General features: G+C 47.9%; 1 protein-coding gene across 1 annotated transcript; it reads left to right on the plus strand.

Moving 5' to 3' along the window:
* The first annotated feature begins 1,863 nt into the window (after positions 1 to 1,863).
* Positions 1,864 to 20,489, plus strand: UBAP1L (ubiquitin associated protein 1 like). Its single transcript, XM_068966395.1, has 6 exons — positions 1,864 to 1,983; positions 8,279 to 8,812; positions 8,864 to 8,953; positions 11,678 to 11,884; positions 18,157 to 18,258; positions 19,426 to 20,489. The coding sequence occupies exons 1-6, from the start codon at positions 1,864 to 1,866 to the stop codon at positions 19,558 to 19,560; spliced, it is 1,188 nt and encodes a 395-aa protein (XP_068822496.1). The 3' UTR covers positions 19,561 to 20,489.
* Positions 20,490 to 26,506: the final 6,017 nt, after the last annotated feature.

Genomic DNA, 26,506 nt, shown 5'->3' on the forward strand with positions numbered 1-26,506 from the left:
TTGTATTATTAAACTGATACTGCACTTGATCTTAACCAAATGGTTCAGTGGCTATGTGTGAATTTTTAATTTTTAGATTTCAGCTTAGCAGATATTGTTGACTAATATTAACTGACTTTCTCATCAACAGTGCATGAGAGTTCCAGATGTTCCACAACATCATCAACACTTGATATTGTCAGGCTTTTTAAAATTTTAACTCCTCCTGTGTGTGTGTGTGTATGTGTGTGTAGTGATATCTCATTGTTTCATTTTGGAGTTCCCTGAGGGCTAATAAGGTTAAACAACTTCATGTTTATTGGCTATTTTGATGTCCTCTTTTGTGATGTACCTGTTAAAAAATCTTGCCTACTTTGGGATCTTTTTCTTATTGATTTGTAGAGACTTTTTGCATATTTTGGATATGAGTCCTTTGTCAGACATGTGTACTACAAATATCTTCTTCCTCTATGTGATTTGCTTTTTCACTCTCTTAACAGAATGTCGTGATGAGTGGAAGTTCTTAGCTTTAACGTAACCCAATTTATCAGTATTTCCTTTATGGTTAGTCTTTTTGTAACATTTTACAAAATGTTTGCCTTTTCTAAGATCATAAATATATTCTCCTATTTTATCTTCAAGTTTTTTTCTTAACCTTTCACATTTAGGTTTACAGCCTACCTGAAAATGATTTTTGTTTATGAGGTAGAGGTCAAGATTATTTTTTGGAGAATATCCAGTTGATCCAGAACCATTTCTTTGAAAGATCTTCATTTTCCTACTGCTCTGCAGGCCCAATTTTGTCATAAATCAAGGATCTGTATATGTGTGGATCTGCTTCTAAACTATCTTTTGTATTCTGTTGGTCTCTTTGTAAACTCTCAATATCACACTGTATTAATTGCTTTACAGCATAACATACTCTTCCTTTGGATTTTCTACATATAAATATGTCATCTTGAAATAGTTTTCTGTTTCTAGAAGTAGTTTTCTTTCTTTCCAATCCTAATACTTTTTTTCCCCCCTCTCTTTTTGCACAGGCTAGTACCTCCAGGGCAGTGTTGAACAGAAGAGATGAAGGGGACATCTTTATTTCATTTCCAATATTGGGGAAATCTTTTACTATTTCACCATTAAGTGGGATGTTTGATTTAGATGTTTTAGAGACATTCTTTGTTAGGTTAATGAAATTCCCTTCTATTCTTAAGTTGCCAAATAGAGTTTGTTTATTGTTTCTTAAAATCATGAATGGATATTGATTTTATCAAGTGCTTTTTCTGCATCATAATTATACATTTTAAAATTTTTATTCTATTCATATTTATCTTTATTTCCACTGAATGAAGGACAGGTCTCTCATTCCTGAAATTAAACTCAACCTGGAAGTGTTGTATTTTTTCTATCCATAATTATTTTTGGTAAGATTTTTGCATTTATGTTCATGAAATATCTGCCTCTCATTTTCTTGTCAGGTTTGGTTTTGAGACGATGCTGAAATCAAAACAAATTAGGACATATTCCTTTTTTTCCTTTCTTTTTCGGAAGAGTTTGTGTAATTTGATAGCTCTTTCTTCCCCATTGGGGTGAATACTCTTGATGAAATCCTTTAGAATTAGTGTCGTAGACCACATTTTGGGAAACAGTGGTCTAGAGAGCAAGACTTAAACATGAAAATATCAATTGCTGTCAGTTTGAAGGCTCTTGGTTTTATTCATTTTTCCTCCCTTATGCAGCACAAGTCACTTCACCGTTCCCTTCCTGGCTGTGTGGGGCTCGGCCAAGTCACCACACAGGAGAGCAGTGAGCCATCTGAGGCCTGGGCCTGGTCCTCAGGGACTTGCTCTTTCCAGCCCCGCTCAGCCATCTCCACACGCCTCTGACAGAATGAATGCCCTGGATGATGTCCCCTTCAAGGTGCCCAAGGGCTTTGTGATAGACACAGAGCCCCTCCCTGGGCCAGATCTCAGTGTTCCAGACTGCAGGGAACTTCTGCTGGGCTCTATGGTAAGTGCATCTCTCTGTCTGTCTTCTCATCCCTCGGTCTGATGCTGAGCCTCAGGAGGCCCCTTGTTCCTTGATTTTAAATGGCAGCCACTCCTGTTCTGATATATTCTAGAAAGTGTGAAAATAATGCAAGAGGAAAAGATATTCCATGCAGAAGTCTAGAGACTTGGACATGGGGCTATTTAGTGCATCTTAAGTTTAGAATGACCAGAAGGTTGCCTGTATGGAGTTACTGAGAGTCCTAGCAAGGATACTCCAATTCCAATTCCTCTCTTCTCTATCAGCCTACTGCCAAGTCTAAAATTCCACTGTTAGAATCCCTCCACTGGGCTAAGATGCTATCTTGAGACTAAAATGCAGACAGTTACACAGGACACATCAGAATGGATTACTGTTCCACAGACCCAAAGTACACCTATCCATGGGGCACCTATGAAGCACCCCTTGCCCCATGGCTCACACACCGGGGTATGCCTTCAGTGTGTATGGTGGTGTCACATACCCTCAGGATAAACATGATTATTTAACTTCCAAGTGAGTCAAATTTATTTGAAGATTTAGGAGGAAACCTATTGGATTTGTATTATAACACAGATATATAATGTAGAAGGCAAAATCCACATGAATTTTAAACAATGAAAGAGCAGGATTGCAAACAGCTGTGGAGCTGGTGGTGGATCTCTTGGGACTGAGTCCTTGGGATCTTGTGTGCTCATTCAGCACTGTCTGCGGGCTACTTGGAGAAGGCAATGGCACCCCACTCCAGTACTCTTGCCTGGAAAATCCCAGGGACGGGGGAGCCTCGTAGGCTACAGTCCATGGGGTCGCTAAGAGTCGGACACGACTGAGCGACTTCACTTTCACTTTTCACTTTCATGCATTGGAGAAGGAAATGGCAACCCACTCCAGTGTTCTTGCCTGGAGAATCCCCAGGGACGGGGGAGCCTGGTGGGTTGCCGTCTATGGGGTTGCACGGAGTTGGACACGACTGAAGTGACTTAGCAGCAGCAGCAGCAGTGAGCTACTTGGTAGGAAAATTTGAGGATCTAGTTCAGCTCACACTCACTTTTCACATGAGGAACCTGAGGCTCAGAGAAGGGAAATGATCTGTCCAAAGATAGTGGCAATGATGGGACTAATTCCCAGGTCCTGGACTTCCCCATGGTCCAGTGGTTAAGAATCTGCCTTGCAATGCAAAGGAAACTGGTTGGATCCCTGGTCCAGGAAGAGCCCATATGCCATGGGGCAACTAAGCCTGTGATCCACAATTACTGAGCGCATGTGCAGCAACCACTGAAGTGTGTGCACCTGACAGCCTGTGCTCCGCAACAAGAGAAGCCACCACAATGAGCAGCCTGCACACCGCAACTAGAGAGTAGCCCCACTTGCTGCCACTAGAGAAACCCTGCTCATAGCAACGAAGACCCAGCACAGACAGAAATAAATAAATGCATTCATTTTAAAAATTAAGTAAAAAATAAAACCTAGATCTTGATTGCAGATCATTTCATGATAGCTCAGAGAAGGATTGGAAAGTGAGAGACATCAGACACATAATGTTCGAGGGCAAAAAAATACAGGCTTATGGGAGGTTAGGTGCAAAGAAACCAGTCCAAGAAGGAGAGGCCTGGAGAGGGTCAGGTAGAGAGGCTTGGGCAGCTTGGAGGCATAGGAGCAGGAGACTTCATCTGCAGCCCCTGCCGGTGCACTTTAGTTCCTCAGGACCCAGAAGTGAAATAAGCTTTGTAAAGCCCCAAGTACAGCGTTGAGGGGCCCCCTCTTGGTGCGGCAGGAGCTCTTGCTTTCGCCAGAGAACCTGTGCTGTGGGCCCTCACTCTGGCAGTAGGGCCTGTATTGCTGGGAAAAGGAAATTGCTTTACTAAGTTCCAGTGGAGGTAGACAGACTAGCGTTAACTATTCCCTCTCTGCTAAGCCGGGAGGAGGCTATTCTGAAAGTCACTTCTCCTAGAAGCAGAAATAGGCACCCTTCTGCCAAGTCTATGTCTTGTGTCCCAGCCCACGTGTTGGCCCTGGCCCTGCCTCCTGTTCTCAGGGTGGGCACTCCACACCCACTCTTTTACTGCTGTGGCCAGCTATCAAATAGAGAAACATGGGACTCCATGTATGATTTATAGCCTCTCCTGGCCAGTCTTCCAAGTTTACTGGGCTTTATTCCCAGTGTTTGGAACTTGAAACACATTTTCCCATAGCAATAATGTTATAGACAGTGGTTAGATTACCAGATGAATCTGTAGCAGCCTAAAAAAGAAAAAAAAAAAACCTTCCATTCATGGAGCACCTGCTCTGTACCAGGGCCAGGCTACATGCTCTTCAAAGGTTCACTCTTCTCTCTCATTCTTATGACCCTTGTAGCAGGTGGGTGTTCCCTCTCCATGGCACAGGAAACCAAAGTTCCCACCCATGTGACCAACAGGGCCGTGTGGCTATGAGTGGCACAGCCAGGATTCCAACATAAGTGTGTCAGCCCCTAAAGCCCACGTCCACCTCCTGCACCTACTGCTTTCCTGTGGAGCCTCAGCAAGTCTGTTTTGTTGTTTTGTCATAGTTTTCCTTTAATTAGAATTGATTTCCTTTTTGTGTTAAATTTTTTTTGGAAGAATATATATATATGTATAGAGCAAGGGTCAATAAACATTTTCTGTAAAGGGCCAGATAGTAAAAAGTAGCAATCACCCCACACTACTGTTGTAGGGAGAAAGGGCCGTAGACATTACAGAAAGGAGTGAGTGAGTACGGCTGTGTTCCAATATCACTTTATTTAAAAAACAAGGTTGGAGGTCAGCTCGACTCCCAGGCAGTTTGCCTGTCTTAAGAGAGTAAAAAGCCTTCCATTGACACTTCCTTATCTGTCCTCTCCCCACCTGCTCTGGTAACTTCTGTTACTTGTATTTTAAAATGTATTCTTCTGTAGATTCTTATGTGTGTACATACAAGCAAATACAGCTATTCCCTCCTTTTTCACAGCAAAGGTACCATTTTCTATACATTATTCTTCTTGATTTTTTTCACTTAACATATTTGAAGACTTTCCATATCAATACACACAATGCTTCTTCAGTTAGTTTTTCGCTGCATGGTAGTGTATTATATAGATATATTGTACTTTACTGAGTGAATCCCCTCTTGATGGACACTTAGGTTCTTCCCAGTCTTCTGTCATTACAAGCAATGCTGCAGGGAAAGACTATATGCAGATATACTTTTGAAATAAATCATATTGCCAAATTGCTCTCCATAAGGGTTATACTGTTTTACATCCAACCAGCACCCTACAAGGGCATCCCAGGTGGCACTGCTAGTGGTTAGGAACCCACCTGCCAATGCAGGAGACATAAGAGATGCAGGTTCGATCCCTGGGTCAGGAAGATCCCCTGGAGATTTTGCATGGCAACCTACTCCAGTGTTCTTGCCTGGAGGATCCCATCGACAGAGGAGCCGGGTGGGCTGTGGCCCAGAGGGTCACAAAGAGTTGGACACAACTGAAATGACTTTAGCATGCACAGCACTCTACAAATGGGCTTGTACCTTAGCTGCAATCCTCAACAAAGGAGTCATCAGATGTTGCATCTTCGGTGAGGGATAGGTAAATGTTATCTCAGCATAGTTTTATTTTCCTTTCTCTTATTGTGAGTGAGATCGAGCAGCTTTTCATGTGTTTTAAGAGCCACCTGTAGTTCCTTTTCTGTGGACGGTTCATATCTTTTTGTTTCTGTCCCTGTTGGGCTGTTGGTCTTGTCTTACCTATTTCTAGGCACTCCTATGTCTGTGCTATCAGTGCTGTTTTCCCGCTAGTTTGTTATTTGCATTTGACCTTGCTTATGGGGTGTATTTGCCGTGCAGCTTTTCACTTGTGCATGTGTGTACTTTCTTTCTTTTTTTTTTTTTTTACATTTTGTATGATTTTTAATTTTTTTGTTTTTTTTAAAAAAATATAAATTTATTTTAATTGGAGGTTAATTACTTTACAATATTGTATTGGTTCATGTGTGTACTTCCACAGCTTCTCAATTTCAATTCAGAGTGAGCAATGTTTTCCCTACTTGAGATTATAAAGGATTTTTCTCCTCTTTTCTGGTGGTACTTTTATAGTTTCATTTCAAATAACTGAATCTTTGATCCTTTTGGAATTTCCCCTTGTGTATTGTGTGAGAATGGATCCAACTTTATTTTTTTCCCACTAACACCATTTATTGACCAGTTCCTCTTTTTTCCCATTGCTTGAGATGCCACCTTATTATCTACTAAAGTCCCACAGATAACATCCATTTCTGGACCTTTTGTTGTTTACCTTTAGGCTCTCTGTGCAGTACCTTACCTTAAATTATTTAGGTTTTATAATATATATTAGAGGCTGGTAGGGCCCGTCCCCTTTATTTCTCTTTTTGTCCCCAGAGGTTTTTAGGCTATTCTTTTTTTTGGGTGTGTGTTGGTGGGGGGTTGTACTGGGTCTTCGTTGCTGTATAGATGTTTCTCTAGTTGCCGTGGCAGGCTTCTCATTGCAGCGGCTCCTCTTGCTGCAGAGCACAGGCTCTAGGGTGTGCAGGCTTCAGGAGGTGCGGCCTGTGGGCTCAGTAGTTGTGGTGCACAGGCCTAGTTGCTCCGTGGCACGTGGGATCTTCCTGGACCAGGAATCGAACCTGTGTCTCCTGCATTGGCAGGTGGATTCTTTACCACTGAGTCACCATGGAAGCCCTTGGCTATTGCTTGTTTATTTTTCATATGAGCTTTAGAATCATCTTGCTTAGGTTCCACAAATCGCAAGTGCTGGTATTTTTACTGGGTCTTTGGATCCTTTTATCCCCTAAGTTCCACTGTCTGTTTCATTATCTCTCAGTCTCTTTCCCTCTATGATGGTCTCCTCAGCTCTGAAGTGGTCTTTTCACCTCCTCTGTCCTTCCCAACTCACTCATTTTGCTCCAGTCTCTTTTTCTAATCATTTATTCTGTACACTTTTACAAATATCCCCTCAGAGCCAGAACTGCCCTGGGCCCCAAGAACAGAGAGAAATAAGATACACTCCCTGACTTCAGTCAGGGAACTACACTTAGAACAGCTAAGTTCTGTTCCTCTCCCCAACTTAGGGTCATGTCAGGAGTGGGGTGAAGGGAGAGGCTGTTCCTGTCTGCCTTTCTGCCTCCCACATCCATCCCCCCCCACCCCCCGCCCCACTCCGCCAGGCTTACCTGGCCGTCACAGAGCACTGAAGTTGCCTTTTAAGAATATTTATATTTTTTAATGGAGTTTTATATTTCCAGTTCTTAATTTTAATAGTAGTTAACGGGAATATTTTATTTTTGCTTCACATAAACTCCCAATTTAAATTATTTATGTGGGCTCCACATTTAGTTTTTAGGTGGCTTGATCAGTCAGATGGACAGGAATCCCAGCTCGTCTACTCACCACTGATCTGACCTTGAGCAAACTAGATTTCCTAAGCCTCCTTTTGATAATCTGGAAATGGGAATAACATTAGGACCAACTAAGTAGAGTTCAGAGAAAAAAAAAAGAATGATTTTTACATTTCCTGGGCCCCCAAGTAAGCTGGAAGGCAGCACATGGGGTGGGGGCAAGTACTACTCCATGCAGAGGTTTGTGTGTCTGGGCCAGCCTCCAAGGCCAGCTGCTCGGTGGCAAATGGTGCTGAGCTCAAGTGAAAGCTTCTTGGTGAAGGAAAAGTTTTGTTGAAATTAAAAAAAAATTTTTGGCTGCGCTGGGTCTTTGTTGGGTTGTTTTTTGGACTCTCTATTTGCTGCATGCACGGGCTCTCTAGTGGGGCAGGCTCTGCAGCCTGTGGGCTCAGTAGTTGCGGGTGCCCTGGCTTCTCTAGTTGTGGTGAAGAGGCTGAGTTGCCCCCACTGGCATGTGGGATCCTACTTCTCCCACCAGGGATCTAACCCTCATCCCCTGCACTGGAAGGCAGATTCTCAATCTTTGGACCACCAGAGAAGTCCCCTGGAGAAATTGTTTAGGCCACTGTTGTTCAATTATATGCTGAATGGCAAAGGGACTCAGACTTTTCATTCTATTAACCTATTCCTCACGTTGTCCTGTCTACAGAGTTTGCTATTAAATTGTTATTGACAGCCATCCACTCCAATGCTAGCTAAAACCGAGGTTGAGGGTGGCCTGCGATGAATGCCTGGGGCTTAGAATCAGAAGCTGTCTAGGTCTGGAGAGTGTATGGTTGAACAGGTTCCCCGGGGGCCGGGAGGTAGGGGTGTGCCCCCAGACCCTGGTTTGCCTGTCGGAGCCTCCCCTGGCCTTGTATTCGCAGCACGACTTCAGCCTGGAGAGAAGGACACTCTTCTGGGTGGAGGCTGTCATCCGGGGACCCTGCCCAGTCCAATGCGATGCTCCAGGGGCAGCTTCCGCCCCTCCGGCCTGGCTCTTGCTGGCCAGCCCCGAGCAAGGGCTGGAAGCCGTGCCTGCCGCAGTTGAAGATCCGGAGGCCAGATCCCAGGAGCAGCCTGAGGAGGAGAAGGAGGAGGAAGAGGAGCAGGAGGAGGAGGACCAGGATGAGGAAGCAGCCTCCTCTGCCATGGAGGAAGACCCGGAGCCCTGCAGCCCCCAGCCCAGGTCCGCGGCGAGCCCCCGCCTGGGCCAACACGGGTGCTCGCTGGACATGCTGCGCGGCGTGAGGTCGGAGCTGGCTGGGGCTAGGCGGCGGCTCTCCGAGGGCAAGCTTGCCTCCCACCCCCGCAGCCTCCTGCACCGCCTCCGCCACCGAGCTCTGAGCCTCTGCCCTGCGCCGCCCCTGGGCCCAGCGCCTCCACCCCGCAGTGCTCCTACGCAGAACCCGCAGTCCCCTGTTTCCGAGGCCTCTCTCCCCAGCACCCGCACACCCCCCTTGGGCCCCAAGACGTCGCTCCCCAGCACCTTCACGCTGCCCCCGCGGCCTTCCACGGCCGGCGCCATGCCCCCGCCGCGGAGCCACAAGCCCGCAGTTGCGGTAAGGAACCTGTCCCCTTGGCCAAGGCCACAACTCAGTAGCGAAGCCCCCACATCTGGTGCCCTGCCTGGTTGGACACTCCTCCCTACCAGCTCTCACCCGGCCCTGTACCACGCTGTCCTTCCTGCAGCCCTGTGCCTAGAGTATTCCCTGCTTCGAGGTCCCCTTCCTCGTTTCTCACTGTGTCTCCTTCTTTGCTTCTATAAGGGCACCTGTTAGGATAATTGTAATTACCCAGGATCTGTCTCTTCCAGTGGAATATGACATCTCTTAGGGCAGTGATTGGATTGCATTTGTTTCCAGAGCACCCAGAGCACACTTGGCCCACAGGGGGAGCTCAGTGAATGTCCGTTGAATCAATGTGGCTCAGATCTAGGGCTTCCCACTGTTCAAGGATTGGGTGAGTTCAATCAAGGAATATTCACAGCGCAGTTACTTCTTGCAAGAGACTGGATTGGAAGAGACAAAGTCTAAAGCAGGCGGCGAGGAGGTTGGCGAGGAAGTGTGAGACAGGCAGCACTGCCCAGTGGGAGGGATCAGGTACTGAGGGGAAGTGAAGGCTGCTGCAGGCTGGGACAGCTTCAGGACAAAGGATGTGCACCGAGAACTGGGAGCAGATGTGAACGTGCAGTGAACGTACAGACTGTAGCCCGGGGCCTCCCAGGTGGTGCTAGTGGTAAAGAACACGCCTGAGATGTAAGAGACATGGGTTCTATCCCTGGTTTGGGAAGATTCCCCTGGAGGAGGGCATAGCAATATGATACCCGCTCCAGTATTCTTGCCTGGAGAATCCCATGGACAGAGGAGCCTGGTGGACTACAGTTCATAGGGTCGCAAAGAGTTGGACACCACTTAGCATGCATGCGTGCACGGACTGTAGCCTGCCAGTCTCCTCTGTCCCTGGGTTTAATCCCAACAGGAATATTGGAGTGGGTTGCCATTTCCTCCTCCAGGGGATCTTCCTGACCCAAGGATCAAATTTGAATCTCCTGAGGTTCCTGAATTGGCAGGAGCATTCTTCATCACTGAGCCACCTGGAAGCCCTTCCAAGGATTTGTGTACAGTTTTATGCATATGTTTATGCTCCTGTGTCTTTTTCCTTTAAGTAATCTACATTGTATAAGTGTCAGACTCCATACAATCTAGGTCTGGAACAGATGTGTTAGGTTAGATTAGTAGCAGGAGATGACATTTAGGCACAGCTTTCTGCCCCTGAGCAATTCCACAGTCAGGCCAGGAGATGCAACAGAATAAGGCCAAGGTGAAAGTAAGTCCAAAAGACAGACTCAAAGTCTGGCTTTTCCCACTCAATGCTGTGTGAGCTTAGGCAAGTCACTGAACTGCTCTGAGCCATCCCTCCTCTACCTGTAAAGCAACCCTGCACACAGTTATTTACAGCAAACAGAGAAGAGGCTATATAAACAGTACAGGCGACACCCACATCACGGGCTAGATGCGGATGCTAGGAGGGCTCTTCCCTGATCCCAGTTAAATTTAACTCTAGCAACAACCCTGTAGCAGGGTGGGGGAGAGATGGGGGCAGATGGGACAGATATTCTGTAGAGGAGGAAACTGGGGCAGAGAGCACCCAAGAATCTTTTTCAAGGTCACAAGGGTAGACTCAAATCCTAAGACTTGCGTGGTTTTCACTCTAGGAGTAAAGAGTAGATCCTAGATCCTAAGAGTAGATCACTCTAGGAGTAAAGAGTAGTCATGGCAGGGAAACCGCTGAGAAGATGAGGACATGTAGGGAATTCACATGTCACATGCACTCTGCTCCTGGAGCCAGGGCAGCACCTAGGCTTTCCTGCTGGAGGAGGGGACAGGGTTAGCATTTGGATGCTTCTTCATGGGGAATGGGCTAGGGATGATGCCAGCCAAACCTATTGAAATGCCTTCAAGCCACCCTTGTTAGTCCAAGGTCTCTGTGGGTTTCTCCATCACCACAGCTGTACCCAGTTTCTATCCTGCTCCTTGCCTAGCCAACCCTCAGTCCAGCCAGACTCAAGAAGGAAGTTCTGGCTAGAAAGCTCAGTCCTGCTCCCCTGCCCCCTAAGGTATGGGGTCGAGAACCCTGCGTTGATTCTGAGTAGGGTACAGGTCCCAAAAGTGTGTTGTTTGCCAGGTCACTTGCCAGCTTCTCTGAACCTTGACTTCAGTAAAAAATAGAATGAGCCTATCGTATTTCTCTCGCAGGCTTGTTCTAAGCAGTAAATATTATCATCTACTGGCAGTTTCTGTATGCCAAACCCTTTGCTAGTCACTTTTCTCACCTTGTCTTATTTAAGCCTTGTAACAATCCTGTGAGGTATCTGGTATGATTGCATCCATTTTACACATGAATAAACTGGCTTCCCTGGTGGCTCAGTGGTAAAGAATCCACCTGCAATGCAGGAGACTCAGGTTCGGTCCCTGGGTTAGGAAGATCCTTCAGAGAAGTAAATGGCAACCCATTCCAGTATTCTTGCTTGTGAACTCTCATGGACAGAGGAGCTTGGTGGGCTTCAGTCTATGGGGTTGCAAAGAGTTGGACATGACTTAGCAACTGAACAACCACCTGAGTAAACAGTAGAAAGCTGGGATTTGAACCCAGGTCTGCAGTACTCCAAGATCCTAACAATATTAGCCCCTGTGCTCTGTAGCGAAGGCACCTTTAAAAATGTCTTGCCCAGCCGGGTGTCACCTCCAGTGGTAACTGACACTTGCAGCTTGTCTGTGTTTCAGTCCCTCAGCCTGTACACCTGCCTGCCACCTCCTGGACAGGTGCCCCAGCCTCGTGCTGCCCACAGATCGCAACCTGATTCTGCTGACTTGCTGTCTGCCCTGAGCCAGGAGGAGCAAGACCTCATCGGGCCAGTGGTTGCCCTGGGGTACCCCCTGCACAGGGCCATCGTGGCTCTGCAGAAGACGGGGCGGCAGAGCCTGAGCCAGGTGAGTGGGGGACCCAGAGCTGGGGGGCTGTGGAACTGGAGTCGGGTCAGTGGCCACATCATTTTTATCTTCAACTTGAAGTTATTTTGTGTTTTTCTTCGGAGGCAGAATTTCAGCTTCGAATTAATTATTGGGGGTTTTGATCAATTTTCTAGATCCTAAGGGATCTAAACTCCATGGGAGTTTAGCAAGACTCCCCATGCCTACTTGCGGAGTCTCAATATTCTACTCCTGTCCAAGTCTCTGCCCCAAAAGTAAGACTGAAGCTTTGGCCAGTCACAAACCTTTCCAGAGCTGCCCAATAACACTTTCTGCAACAAGAGAGATGTTTTATTCCTGTGTTGTCCAATATAGTAAACACTAGCTATATGTAGTTACTTAAATGTGGCTAGTATGACTGAAAATTGTTATTAATTATAATTAAATGAAATAAAAAATTAAATAGCCACATACAGCTACCATATTGGATGGCACAGTTCTGACCACTTCCCTCAACAGTTAATCCACACCCATATCTATCACGCTCTCTTTCCATCTACCCATCCATCAATCTAGGCATAAGTATTTGCTGGACGCTTCCTTGGTGTTTAGATGCAGCTAGGAGCTATGGGGAAGCCAGTGTTGTGGGCTGGGTTTCCAGACTCCAGTGGGGTTTGGCATATGGAGATTTATTAAGGAGACCCTTGGGAACAACTTCTGGGGAAGGGAGAGGACAGAAGCAGGGATGGGTAGGGGGAGAGGTTGAACTTTATAGACCCAGTGACAGCCAACCCCATAGCTCTGAAGCATATATGGCCCTTTGGAGTTGTCCTAATTGGGGATGAGATGGTCAGGCCTTCATACTTCTGCCTTAATGAGTCACCAGAGGTAGAAAGACGGTGACTTGAGAGAAATGATCTCTGCAGCTAAAGCAGCCCCTGAAGGGACAGATAGCTGATGGTTTCTACCACCGCTACCACCATCTGCAATAAGACCTTCAAGGAAGGTGTATCTGGAAGGGGTATCTCAGAGTCTACCACACCAGTTCCATTTTTAAGTCCTCCACTCCTATTGGAAGAAGAGTGGACACCAGTAATAACAAGGATAGGTAGCACCCCAAGCTGCTCTAATATTTGGGAGCAAGTCTTGACCCCCCCCATACAAGCTAAGAATATGAGAACACCTGCAGGAGAGTGAGAACCCCTGAACTGCCAAAAGAGAGGTGTGGTGAGAAGATGCCTGGGAGCAGAAGGAACAGGAAAGATTCAGGGGTGTTTCAGTTATCTATTGCCGTGTGACAGTCACCCCAACACTTAGTGGCTTAATACTACAACCATGTATTCGCTCATGAGTCTCTGGGTTGCCAGTGTGGGTGGAGTCAGCAAGGAAGTTCTTTTGCAGGTCTTACCTAGGGTCTCTCATGTGGCTACAGTTTCGTGACCCAGCTAGAGCTGAATAGTCTAGGATGACCTTGATCACAATCCAGTGGTTGGTGAAACTTGTCAACTGGACCACATATCTCCAGCAAGCTAGCCCATGTGTTCCCAAGAGTACAGGAGTGGAAGATGCAAAGTCTCTTGAGGTTGAAATTATTGTCACTTCTGCCTTATACTGTTGGCCAAAGCATGTCATAGACCAGATCAGATTAAAAGGGTAGAAAAATAGACTCTACCTCTTGATGGGAAAAGCTGCAAAGAAGAGTAAATGACTGTTCTTAATCTACCATGGGGAGGTTTCAGTAATTGAGAAAGGTTTCATGAAGGTATAAAGCCTTGAGCTGGAGTTTAAGGATGGATAAGACCTGAATTTGAAGAAAGGAGAAGGATGATCTTCCAGGCAGGAGGAACAGTATCAGCTGAGAGGCAGAGGCAGGAAGGACTTGGGAGGCCCTGATTCAACAGTCTCGCTGAATATATGACGTGGGCTGGTGGGAGATAGGACAGGAAGGGGAATAGGGGGAAGATTAAGGGTGCCTTGAAGGCGGGCCTGAGAGTTTTCTCAAAGACCCCACAGCAGAAGGGAGGCATGAAAGGACTGTGAGCAGGGGCAGGAGGTGGGCATTGAATATCATCATCTGAACCCCTTCCCCCAGCTGAATGTTGTCATCCCTTTTTGCGTTGTTTTCTATGCACCAGGGTTATTTGTGGTTGGAAAGCCGAGCCACAGATATGGATGGCATATATTTTTTTCTCCTGTCTCTGTCCCACCACCATCAGAGGACTTGGAGACCCTTTCCCTAGTCACTGATGGTGGCCATATGTTGAGTCCCTGAGGTCTGGAGCTGCCTGCTCCTGGGTGAGGGAGTGACAGAGGGAGAGTGGCTCAAACAGGAGCCTGATCAGGATGTGCTGCTGCAGGTTGAGGAGGTGGGAAGGCACTGGGTCCTCTTTCCCACCCTCTCCTGCTCCCGCTCTACTCGGTTCATCAGTCCTAGAGGAAAGCTTTCAACATGGTGAGCCCCATATATGGTGGCTAACATGATGGAGGAGATGCCAGGGGTGGTGCTGATATTTACCGAGCACCTCTGTGCCAGTCCCTCAATCTGAGAGTGTTCATTTAGGTCTTCTCATTTCTGCAAGGTTGCTTTTACTGTTCCCACTTTGCAGATGAGGAAACTGAGGTCAGGGAGGTTCACATAATTAGTCAGTGGTGGCACCAGGGTGGATGCCAGGCTGGTGTGGTTCTGAATTTTGTTACACTGTGCTTTTCTCTCATTTTCTGTATGAAAATCTTCCAGGGCAGCACCTTAGGTTGATCTGAGATTTAGGAGTAAATTTAAAGTTGCCTCCACTTTCAGCTGCTGCTGAAAAGCCAGGACCTTGGCGAAGAAGCAGTCCAGAAGCACTGTGAGGGGCCAGGGCCATGGTGGGGACTCTGACATGCCTCCCCAACTCCTCCAGACCCTGTGACAAGGCTGAGGTCCCAGGTCATCACTGTGGGGACCTGAAGATTAGCTGGGGCAGCACAGGGCACTGGCCTCCCTTTGGGTGGGCTGGAAGAATCTCACTGCATCAGGATCACTGTGTTTCCAGACATAGACTGACCACCTGCCTGGTGGGCCTTCTCCCAGTGAGGATTCAGGGGCCAGGCTCTAAGGTGTGGGCCTGAGGGCCACTGGATGACTTTATCTTGATCTCCCGGACCACGTTAGTGTTCCTCTCTGTTCTGTGAAGTTCCACCATTAACTGAACATCTCTTTTGGGTTCACAGCCCTTCTCCCCATGAAAGACAAATACTACAGTAAATCGTCTTTGGTCAGAGATGAACAGCAGATGGTCCAGGAGGGTGGGCATCAGGTAATGGAGACAGGGCACTTGGAAAAACCAGGGAGAGAGGACGAAATACAAAACCTAAGCTTTGTCCATCACTCCTTCCTTCCTGCCCCAGGATCAGTGTGCCCACTGACTGCCTGCAGGACAGGCATGGGTAGCGCTTTTGAGGGTCCATTGGCCAGACCCAGGCTTACCCTTAGACTCTAGACACATCATGGCCCCTCTCTGAGCCTCATTTTCCCCATTTACAGAATGGAGGAGAATTTGTTTATGACCAGTGCCTGCTGGGGTTCCCATCCTGGGGTCTGAAGGTGACATCCTCACCCACCCTGGAGCCTGAGCTAGGCCTAGTTACTGACCAAGCAGCAGAATCCTTACAAATGCAGATTCTCGGAACCTACTCTGCAGGGTCAGTAGATCTGGAGTGGGCCCAGGGGCCTATCATTTTAAAAGATCTGCAGATGGTTCTGATACGCAGCCTGGCTTGGGTCTATTGGGTTGGACTGAGTCAGAGACCCTTAACCTTGGCTGCACACAAGAATCACCTGGAGAGCTGTAAAAATCCCGGTGCCAGGCTTCCCCCCTACCAGTCATATCAGGGCCTCTGGACGTGACCATCATCAGCAGGATATGGGTAGTGATACAGAGACACCAGTGTTTTGTTGCTATTGTTTTGTTTTGTTAACTTCTTGTTTTGTTTTGGAGTATAGCTGATTAACAATGTTGTGATAGTTTCAGCTGGATGGCAAAAGGACTCGGTGGTACATATACATGTATCCATTCTCCCACCTAGTCCCCTCCCATCCAGGCTGCCACCTAACATTGAGCAGAATTCCATGTGCTATACAGTAGGTTTTTGTTGGTTATCCGTTTTAAATATGTCAGTATGAGCATCCTCAAACTCCCTAACTATTCCTTCCTCCATGCTTCTGCCCCTCTAGTAATTGTAAGTTCGTACTCTCAGACCGTGTGTCTGTTTTGTGAGTAAGTTCCTTTGTTATCATCTTTTTTTCAGATTTCACATATAAGGGATGTCATAGGATGTTTTTCCTCTCTCTAACCTACTTCACAGTGTGACCATCTCTAGTTCCATCCGTGGTGCTGCAGATGGCATTATTTCATTCTTTTTAATGGCCGAGTAATATTCTATAGTATATAAGTACCGTATCTCCTTTATCCATTCCTCTGTCAGTGGACATTTAGGTTGCTTTCATGTCTTGGCTATTGTAAACAGTGCTGCAATGAACATTGGAGGGCAGGTATCCTTTTTGACCACGTTTTTCTCTGGATATATGCCCAAGAATGGGATTGCAGGGTCATGTGGTAGCTCTATTTTTAGTTTTTTAAGGAATCTCCATACTGTTCTCCACAGTGTCTCTACCAATTTACATTCCCACCAACAGTGTAGGAGGGTTACCTTCTCCACACCCTCTCTCCAGAATTTATTGTTGAGGCACTGTAGTTTTAAAGCTCCCAGGTAGCTACAGTCGGCACTGAGGCTGAGAACTCTTGTTGTAGATGAACAGACCTTCGGAAACTCTGTCTACTTGCGAGCCAGCTCAAAGTTCCTCCTCTAGCGGCGGGGGCAGGCACTCCATGGACAAGGCACTGGCCAAGAAGTCAGGTGGTCTGGGCCCTAGTCCTGGGACCCTGGTCCACCCTGCCTGGACCTCAGTTCCCTCAACTGTGCCACAAGAGCTGAGTTGGTTGGTTTTCAAAATGTGCCCAGAGCAAGGTTCCTGGGGTGAGGGCCGCCGCTCTGGGCTCCCTCTACCTCTTGCCCCCAGTTCTCCCAGAGCAACTGCAACCTCCCCCTGTTACTGTTGAAGCCCCCTGGTGCTTGGGCAGTTCACAGGCTAGAACAGTCTGAAAGCCATTAGTCTCTGTGGTCTGTTTTCTGCTCCTTTCCGAAGGTCTGCAGAAATCCGACTTGCTTCTCCTCCACTCGTACCCGTACTTTAATCATCTGGAGCCTTCATTTGGCACCAATTCCCTGTAAATCCTGCTTTGATTTGCCTGGCACTCGTGTTTTCCTGTATCTGGTTTATCTCCCCCAAGGAGCTATGAGCTCCCGGAAGGTAGTTCTTAATTTAGTTTATAAACACAGCTTATGTTTATTGAGCTCCTTCTGCCTGCCTGCTGTGGTGGAGGCTGGGACCTAGTGGTGTCCTCCTGTGGGACAAAAACTTGGTGGATGAGAAAGCTGAGAAAGATACTAGGCAGTTACAGAGCTGTAGGTGCGGGGAAGTCTTGAGTGCTGTGGAGACACCTGGTGGAGACGGAGGTGGGAGTAGGGGTAGGGAGAGCCTGCCCAGGGCAGAGGAGCGAGGCTGGCCTTGGCCTTGGAGCCGGATGGGCAGGAGTCTAGGGGTGCCGAGGGAAGCAGCCAAGGGTGCTGACAGAGCGAGCAGGTCTTTGAAAGTGGGGTTGGAAGGCAGAACTTTATCCTGAGGGCAAAAGCAGCCCCTGGTGAATAAGCAGGGAGTGGCTGGAAGAGGTGCTCGGCCCTGTGGGGTCGAGCTGTCCCCTCCCCTTCCAGCCTTGGCACAACACTGCTCTGGGGTGGGGCCCGTGGAGTCCTGGATCGCAAAGATATTGTGTCTGGAGTGGGGGTGGGGGTGCACGGAGTGGGTGGAAAAGGAGGCACTCTCACACAGGTGGGTGCTCACCAGGGAGGGTGAGCAGGCTGGGTGGATGTTGGGTAGACACCTGTTTGAGGCCTGGCCTGTTCCCCACTTAGGTTCTGGGAATACCTTGACCCACCCCAGCATCTCTCTTCCTGGACTCCAGCCCCCAGCTTGGACAGCTGGTGAGGCTTTGCTGTCCACCTGTCCCAGGGGAGGCCTCTGACCCTCTTCCGCTGGCTCATGGATCTCTGGGCCCATGCTGTGTATGGCTGGTTGCCCAGTCAGCCTGGCCCTGAGCGCAGCCCTCCTGAGGCCCTTGGGTGCCTCCTCCACTGCGCCTGCTGTCCTGGGCATTGCTCTTACTGTCCTTCCCTCTGTGCCCCTTCCTGCCCAGTTTCTCAGCTACCTTAGCGCCTGTGACCGGCTGCTGCGACAGGGCTACGAGGAGGGGCTGGTGGATGAGGCCATGGAGATGTTCCAGTTCTCCGAGAGCCAGGTCAGCAGAGCCTCTTGCCCGGGCCCCAGCGAGGGGCGGGTGGGGCACCCATGCAGGCCTGGCGTGCAGGGGCCGACCAGCACCAGAGACCACCTGGGGGCCTCAGGAGACAGCCTGCTTGCTGAGCCCCAGGGAGAAGGAGACAGCCTAGGGAGCTGAGACATGGAGAAGCCAAGAGGACCCAAGGGGAAGGGGTGGGGAGGAAACAGGGAGCAGAGCTTTGTGCCAACTCGCTTCAGTTGTGTCCGACTCTGTGTGACCCCATGGACTGCAGCCCGCCAGGCTCATCTGTCCATGAGATTCTCCAGGCAAGAATACTGGAGTGGGTTGCCATGCACTCCTCCAGGGGATCTTGCCACCCCAGGGACTGAACCTGCATCTCTTGCCTCTCTTGCGTTGGCAGGAGGGTTCTTTACCACTAATACCACCTGGGTAGAGCTTTATAGCTGAATCAACACAGCAAATATTGACTGGCTCCTTTTTGTCAGACACCCAGACAGGAGCCAGGCAGGTAGCACGATGATGCCTGAACTCTCTTCAGGGAGTTTGCCACTTACATGGAAACCCAGAAGGCTTGAGGTTGTGGCCCCAGTTAGGAGGACATTCTGAGTGCCCAGTGAATGTGACCTGTCCAGAGTCGGCAGTTGGTCAAGGCAGAGCAGACTTCCCGGAGACTGTGGGAGGGATGGTGGGGTGGGAGGGATGCTGAGGGGTGGGGGGAGAGGCAGGGAAGTTTTGAAGTTTTGAGCAATGGGGTCAGAGGAGGCAGGCAGAGGCCGTGCTGTGTGAGGGTTTGGGCCCTGGACAGCGACCCTGTGCTGTGCATCCTCTGGGCACCAGTGTGCAGCCTTCTCTTCCTGCCCCAGTGCAGGGCATGAGCGCAGGGAGTCAGGAGGGAGTGGGAGAGGGGAAGTAGAGCCAAGACAGAGAGCCAGCAGCCAGGCTGGGGCCTCCTTCCTTGGCACAGGAAGTGAGGTTTGAGCCCATGTCACCTCCTGTCATTGAGATACAGGAGGACCATAGGTGCTGGCCAGGATCAGGCTCACCTGGCCTGTGGGGTCATGGCTTTCTGGGGGTATGTAGAGTGGGTACTTGGGAGGGGACTGCCCAGGCCAGAGGCCCAGCCTCCCAGCGGCCCCCATGCCCTCTCTGCCTCCTCTTCCTCAGGCAGGGGAGTTCCTGCGCCTCTCGGAGCAGTTCAGCGACATGGGCTTCCAGCAGGACCGCATCAAGGAAGTGCTGCTGGTCCATGGCAACCGCCGCGAGCAAGCCCTGGAGGAGCTGGTGGCCTGTGCCCAGTGACCCCCAGGGCACCTAGCAGTGTCTGTGCACCCTGGTCCTGACCCAGACCTGGCAGTCCATCCTAACTGTATCGAGAAGACTGCGTGAGAGTAACAAAGCAGGGCATGCTTGTTGTAAAAATGCACACGATGCCGAGAGTGGGAGTAAATACTGTAGAGAAGGCAAAACTTTCCCTCTGAGAATTCAGAGGGGCTCTTTAACAAAAAGACAGATGAACAAGAGAAAAACCAAAATGTATTAATGCAGGTGGCACGCATCGTGCCCAAGAAACTTCAACGAAAAGTAACCCAAGATAGCGGTTTAGAACTCTGGCTGGGGAAGATCCCCTGGAGAAAGGAAAGGCTGCCTACTCCAGTATTCTGGCCTGGAGAATTCCATGGACTATACAGTCCATGGGGTTGCAAAGAGTTGGACACGATTAAGTGACTTTCACTTTATATAGCATTTTCAACAAACAACAATGCATTTGTAGAGAAATGACAGGACAATGAAAACAGTTTCAGGCTTCCAAGGGTGGCAGACTGCAGGGAGGGAACTAATGGAGTAAGATTTATTTGCAAGTTCCCTGGTGCACTGCTGGGCTGACAAGAATCTGTCTCCAGAAAAGAATGTATATCCTGCCTCAAGGCAAAAAAAGAGGGGAAGGGAAGAGAGAACTTTTCTTGCATTTTCTGCTTAATTGCCTTCAGCTCAGTTATGTCAAGGGTTTCCCAGATGGCTTAGTGGTAAAGAATCCACCTGACAGTGCAGGAGACGCAGGAGACACAGGTTCAATCCCTGGGTTGGGAAGACCCCCTGGAAAAGGAAATGGCAACCTGCTCCGGTTTTCTTATCTGGAGAATTCCTGTGGACAGAGGAGACTGGTGGGCTACAGTCTGTGGGGCCACAAAGAGTTGGATGCAACTGAGCAGAATTATGTCAGAAAGGCATATTTTGGGATGACATTCCAGTTTCCTTCAGTATCAGAAGCAGCAGATTATAGAGGTGAAAGTGGTTCCTTGTGAGGAGGGCCAGATGGGGTGCATAGGTGATGAACTGCGTGTTTTCATATAAGCCTTGTAAAATGATCTGTATTTGATTCTTTAAACTATGGGCATTAGTAACTTTAAGAAAATTAAAACAAATAAATGTTGTGTAGTTCTTTGGGTCCTGGTTTCTGGTCTTGGTGTGGAAAGGATATCTGACTGTGGGTGAGAGGACCTAATTCTGGTTTTGGTTCTGCTGATGACTGGCTCAAGGCCTGTTTGGGCTTAAGTTTCCCCAGGGAAAGTGGAGTGGCTGGACCTGACTGCTATCCATAAAAGTGCCCTGGGGAGTTTGTTTAAATGTCCAAAGCCCCGCTCCTGGATAATCTGATTCAGAAAGTCCATCTTGGCAGCCCGCAGGAATCTGTTTTGTTTTTATAAGAAGCTCTCTGGAGAGTCTTTCATTTTCCTTTTTATTTTTTAAATCACTGTTTTGATTATATTGTTGAGCCTCTTCATTCATTTCCCCCCTCTCCCATCCCCCACCTCTGGCAACCACTATCTGTTCTTTGTATCTGTGAGCTTGTTTTTGTTTGGTAGTCCATGTATAAGAAAGATCATACAGTATTTGTCTTTCTGTGTCTGATTTGTCCCACGTAGCATAATGCCCTCAAGGCCCATCCATGTTATTACAAATGGCAAGATCTCATTCTTCCTTACGGCTGAATAATATCCATTGTATACACACCAGAGTCTCTACCCATGCACCCGTCAGTAGGCACTTAGGCGGTTGCTGTTGTCTTGGTGGTTTCTAATAATATGGCAGTGAACCTTTGGGGTGCAGATATACCTTTTCAAGTTAGTGTTTTCGTTTTCTTCAGATAATATCCAGAAGTGGAATTACTGGCTCATAAGGTAGCTCTATTTTTAATTTTTGGAGGCACCTCCACACCATCTTCCTGTTTTCCATAATGGCTGCACCAACTTCTATCCCCACAATGTGCATGAGGGTTCCCTTTTCTCCATATCCTCACGAACACTTGTGATTTCTTGTCGTTTTGATACTAGTCATTCTGATAGGTGTGAGATGGCATCTCATTGTGGTTTTGATTTATATTTCCCTAATAATGATGTTTTCATATACATATTGGCCTTCTGTATGTCTTCTTTGGGAAAAACTCTATTTAGATCTTCCCATTTTAAAATCAGATTGTGTAGGTATTTTGTTTTTGTTTTTTGGGTTTTTGTTTGCTGCTGACTTTATGAGTTCTTTTTCTAAAAATTATTTTTAATTTTCTATTATTTTTTGGCCGTACCATGGAGCATGCAGGATCTTAACTCCCCAACCAGGGATCCAACAGTACCCTTTGTGGTGGAAGCTCAGAATCTGAACCACTGGACCACAAGGGAAGTCCCTGAATGAGTTCTTTATCTATTTTGGATATTAGCTCCTTATCAGATATATGATTTGCAAATATTTTCTTTCATTATGCAGGTTGCCTTTTCACTCTGTTGATGGTTTCCTTTGCTGTACAGAGCTTTTTATAATAGTTTGATACAGTCCCACTTGCTTACTTTTGCTTTTGTTACATTTGCTTTGTGTCAGATTTAAAAAGTCCTCACCCAGACTGACGTCAAGGAGCTTACTGCCTATGTTTTCTTCTGGGAGTTTCATGGTTTCATATCTAACATTCAAGTCTTTAATTCCCTTGAGTTAATTTTTGTGTGTGGTGTGAGATAGTAGTGGGGTTTTATTCTTTTGCATACAGCTGCCCAGTTTTCACGGAGAAGGCGATGGCACCCAATTCCAGTCCTCTTGCCTGGAAAATCCCATGGGCGGAGGAGCCTGGTGGGCTGCAGTCCATGGGGTTGCGAAAAGTCAGACACGACTGAGCGACTTTCCTTTCACTTTTCACTTTCATGCATTGGAGAAGGAGATGGCAACCCACACCAGTGTTCTTGCCTGGAGAGTCCCAGGGACGGGGGAGCCTGGTGGGCTGCCATCTATGGGGTCGCACAGAGTCGACATGACTGAAACGACTTAGCAGCAGCAGCAGCATTAGCCCAGTTTTCTGAAGAGCTGTTGCTGTTCAGTCACTCAGTCGTGTCTGACTCTCTGCAACCCCATGGACTGCAGCACACCAGGCTTCCCAGTCCATCACCAACTCCTGAAGCTTGCTCAAACTCATGTCCATCAAGTTGGTGATGCCATCCAACCATCTCATCCTCTGTCGTCCCCTTCTCCTCCTGCCTTCAATCTTTCCCAGCATCAGGGCCTTTTCCAATGAGTCCGTTCTTTGCATCAGGTGGCCAAAGTATTGGAGCTTCAGCTTCAGCATCAGTCTTTCCAATGAATAGTCAGGACTGATTTCCTTTAGGATTGACTGGTTGGATCTCCTTGCAGTCCAAGGGACTCTCAAGAGTCTTATCCAACACCACAGTTCAAAAGCATCAATTCTTCAGTGCTCAGACTTCTTTATGGTCCAACTCTTACATCCTTACATGACAACTGGAAAAACCATAGCTTTCACTAGACGGACCTTTGTTGGCAAAGAATGTCTTTGCTTTTTAATATGCTGTTTAGGTTTGATATAGCTTTTCTTGCAAGGAGCAATCATCTTTTAATTTCATGGCTGAAGTCACCATCTGTAGTGATTTTGAAGCCCAAGAAAGTAAAGTCTGTCACTGTTTCCATTGTTTCCCCATCTGTTTGCCATGAAGGGATGGGAGCAAATGCCATGGTCTTCATTTTTTGAATGTTCAGTTTTAAGCCAGCTTTTCACTCTTCTCTTTCACCTTCATCAACAGGCTCTTTAGTTCCTCTTTGCTTTCTGCTATAAGAGTGGTATCATAAGGGTGTCATTGAAGAAACTGTCTTTTCCTCATTGTATATTCTTGGCTCCTTGATTGTAATTAACTGACCACATATATGTGTGGGTTTATTTCCCGGCTCTCTAGTCTGTTCCATTGATCTGTGTGTCTGTTTTTATGCCAATATCTTGGGGGATTTTTAGTCAATGTAATGGGCCCATGGACAATGTGTCTGGCTTCTGCTTTCACAGTCTGTGACCCTATATCAGTTTTCCCTGACTTGGGGATTAGGACCAGAGTTGTCTTCAGTCATCCCAGGCCTATCTTCTGGAGGTCCCTAGGGACTGAGGGGACAAATTGCTGGGGCTGCCCATGACAGGCAAGTAGACGTTAGAGGACAGTACGCTGATGCCTCTGTCCTTCCCAGTTGCCCTGAGCACTGACCTGGAGCAATTAGTGCAGAACTGAAATCTCTCAGCCCCCTCTACCCAACAAACAGGGCTGGACCTAGGGCTGAGGCCTGTAAAAAGACAAAATCTTGTTTGAACATGCAGTGAGGACCTTAGCAGGCCTACCCAGGCCTAAACAGAACCTGGGTCTTCTGAGGTCCATCCAGTCCCTGAGTACTTTCCACTAAGCCTCAAGGCCTGCCAACTTGAAATTACATTAAAAATATTCTTTGCCCTTAAAATTTTGCTTTAAATAACTTGCAGGCAATATAAAACTATTTGAGAAATCCGTGAGATGGCATAAAGTTAGTAAAAAAAATATAACTGCATTTGGAAAAGACAGGAAAATTAAAATTCAATTCTAAGATGCAATGTTACATCCAAGGCTCTTTCTGTTTTGATTAAGGTAATCTGCCTTAGTCTGCTGCTTTATTCAGTCCCCTTGATTGGAGGCGACCAGTTGGCTGGCCCCTCCCCCACATTCCAGTGCCTTGCTCTGTGTTACTCCCCCATCCTTCTCCCGTCTGCCCCAAACCTTCCCATCCCCAGAGACTATGGTTTGATTACAAATGAAACGTCAATGGGCACATTGTTAGTTTACATTATGTTTTAGGAGGTAGAATAGTGTCATAGTTAAAGGGCATGGGCTCTGAAGTCAAATTTGGGCTGAAACTGCAGCCCTGTTACTAACTAGCTGTGTGACCTTTTGAAAGTCTTAACCTATCTGTGCCTCAGTTCCTTACCCATAAAACATGGATACTAAAGCTTCCCAATTAGAATGATTAAACAGGAAAATGCACAGGAAGCTTATGACATGGTATCTAGTAGCTATTTTCTTATTTATTCACATTTATGCCCTACTTTGTTCTATAATCACTACTATCTTTATTCTGTCATCCTTCCCATTATTGTTATGGTTAAAAAATCTCCAGCATTTGTAATCAAACTCAGAAAACCTGGGAGAACTTCTCCCCCAGTGACTTAGCCTGTTAGCAGGATTTAAGAAGAGGGCCAGAGCAGAGGATTGTGGGAGAGAAACAATCTCAACAACTAATAGAAAGGGTCGTTGGTGGCCCCTTGAAACAGCAGCAGATGGCACATTCAGCCATCTGAAGCCAGAGTCTAGACAACGTAACCCTTGGAGAGGAAGCCAGGCGATGGTGGAGTCCCCCAAGGGGACCATTCTGACCCAAAGGTGCAGAATGAAGTAAGCTCTCCCTGACGCTTTGCTTCTGCTTCTGTCCCCACATACTCTGTCTCCTCTTCTGGGTCCCCACCATGTTCCCTCAGAGACCCCGGGTCAGCAGTTTGAAGAACCTGACTGATGGGGAGGGTGCGGTATTTCAGGCTGAAACCCCAAGTTCTCCCAAGTTCTTTGTGTGTTCCCTTCCCAGGGAGATGTATGCCCTCTAACTAGCTGACCCTTCTGCCTCCTTCTCATAATGACCTTTGTGATTACGTTGGGCCTACCTGGATAATCCAGGCTAATCTCCCACCTCAGAATCAGTAATCACATCTGCCAAGTCTCTTGCACCATGTAAGGTAGTTAACTCCAAGGATTAGAACATGGACACCTTTGGGGGACCATTATTCAGTCCCACACAGGGGGCAGTGATTAACCCCAAATAATATGTGACTACTGGTGGAATTTCAGGCAGTCACATAAGGGGGTTTTGTTGTGGTTTGCGTTACTCTTTACACAAAGAGCATTTCTATTTTGGAACAGAATGACAGTGGGGCAGGCCTTACCCAGGGGTCAGGGTCTCAGGCGAGGCCAGGCCCTCAGCAGGCTCAGGCCCACACAACTGGCTCTGCTCCCCTCTCGCCTCCAACAGGAGCCTCTGGGGCGCTAGCTTCAACTTGAGTCCACCTTCTACAGCTGACAATATTCTCCTGGTACCTGGAGCAGTGCCAGCTGAGAGGCTGCCAGAGGCTCCTCTTGGCCCTGACCATTCCCCTCAGGGGCAGCGGAGGAGGACACGCCTTCTGGGCACAGGTGGCATCCAGGGATCCCCGGAGGACTCAGGAGCTTCCTCTTCCCGGGGCCTCCTCCCCTCTGGGCCCCTTCATTCCCACTTCCTCCCTGCCTCTGCCCCCATCTGACCCCTTGCTGCCCTGTTCTCCTGTCTTAGCTACTGATTAGACAGGTGATTGTCGGCCCCTGCAGAGAAATACTCTTTGCCGTTTATAAGAGGATTTAGGGCCAGAGCGATGCTTCCCTCGTGAATAGTGGCTCATAAATGAGAAGCTTTAGGCCAAGTAATGGAGAAGGCAGTGGCACCCCACTCCAGTGCTCTTGCCTGGAAAATCCCATGGACAGAGGAGCCTGGTAGACTGCAGTCCATGGGGTTGCAAGAGTCAGACATGACTGAGCGACTTCACTTTCACTTTTCACTTTCACGCATTGGAGAAGGAAATGGCAACCCACTCCACTGTTCTTGCCTGGAGAATCCCAGGGATGGCAGAGCCTGGTGGCTGCCGTCAATGGGGTTGCACAGAGTCGGACATGACTGAAGCAACTTAGCAGCAGCAGCAGCAGGCCAAGTAAGAGCCAGCTGAGGGATGGGGTGGCTCCCTCAGTTTTCACCTTATTTGACCATCCATTCTGTCTCTTTTAAGACTCACTTAGAGGAGGATTTGGGGCTTTTGGGGGTGCTGGAAAGAGTGTTTCCTAATGAGAACTGGGGGAGGCTTCCAGAGCCCTTTCCTCAGGACAGGGTC

The sequence above is a fragment of the Capricornis sumatraensis genome, chromosome 2 (assembly GCF_032405125.1).
Source record: "Capricornis sumatraensis isolate serow.1 chromosome 2, serow.2, whole genome shotgun sequence".
Classification (NCBI taxonomy): domain Eukaryota; kingdom Metazoa; phylum Chordata; class Mammalia; order Artiodactyla; family Bovidae; genus Capricornis; species Capricornis sumatraensis.

Coding starts and splice junctions, on each gene's coding strand:
- UBAP1L (XM_068966395.1), top strand. CDS start 1,864: ATGAATGCCCTGGATGATGTCCCCTTCAAGGTGCCCAAGGGCTTTGTG. Junction 11,885..18,156: donor GGCGGCAGAGCCTGAGCCAG/GTGAGTGGGGGA, acceptor CTTCCTGCCCAG/TTTCTCAGCTACCTTAGCGC. Junction 18,259..19,425: donor TCCAGTTCTCCGAGAGCCAG/GTCAGCAGAGCC, acceptor CCTCTTCCTCAG/GCAGGGGAGTTCCTGCGCCT.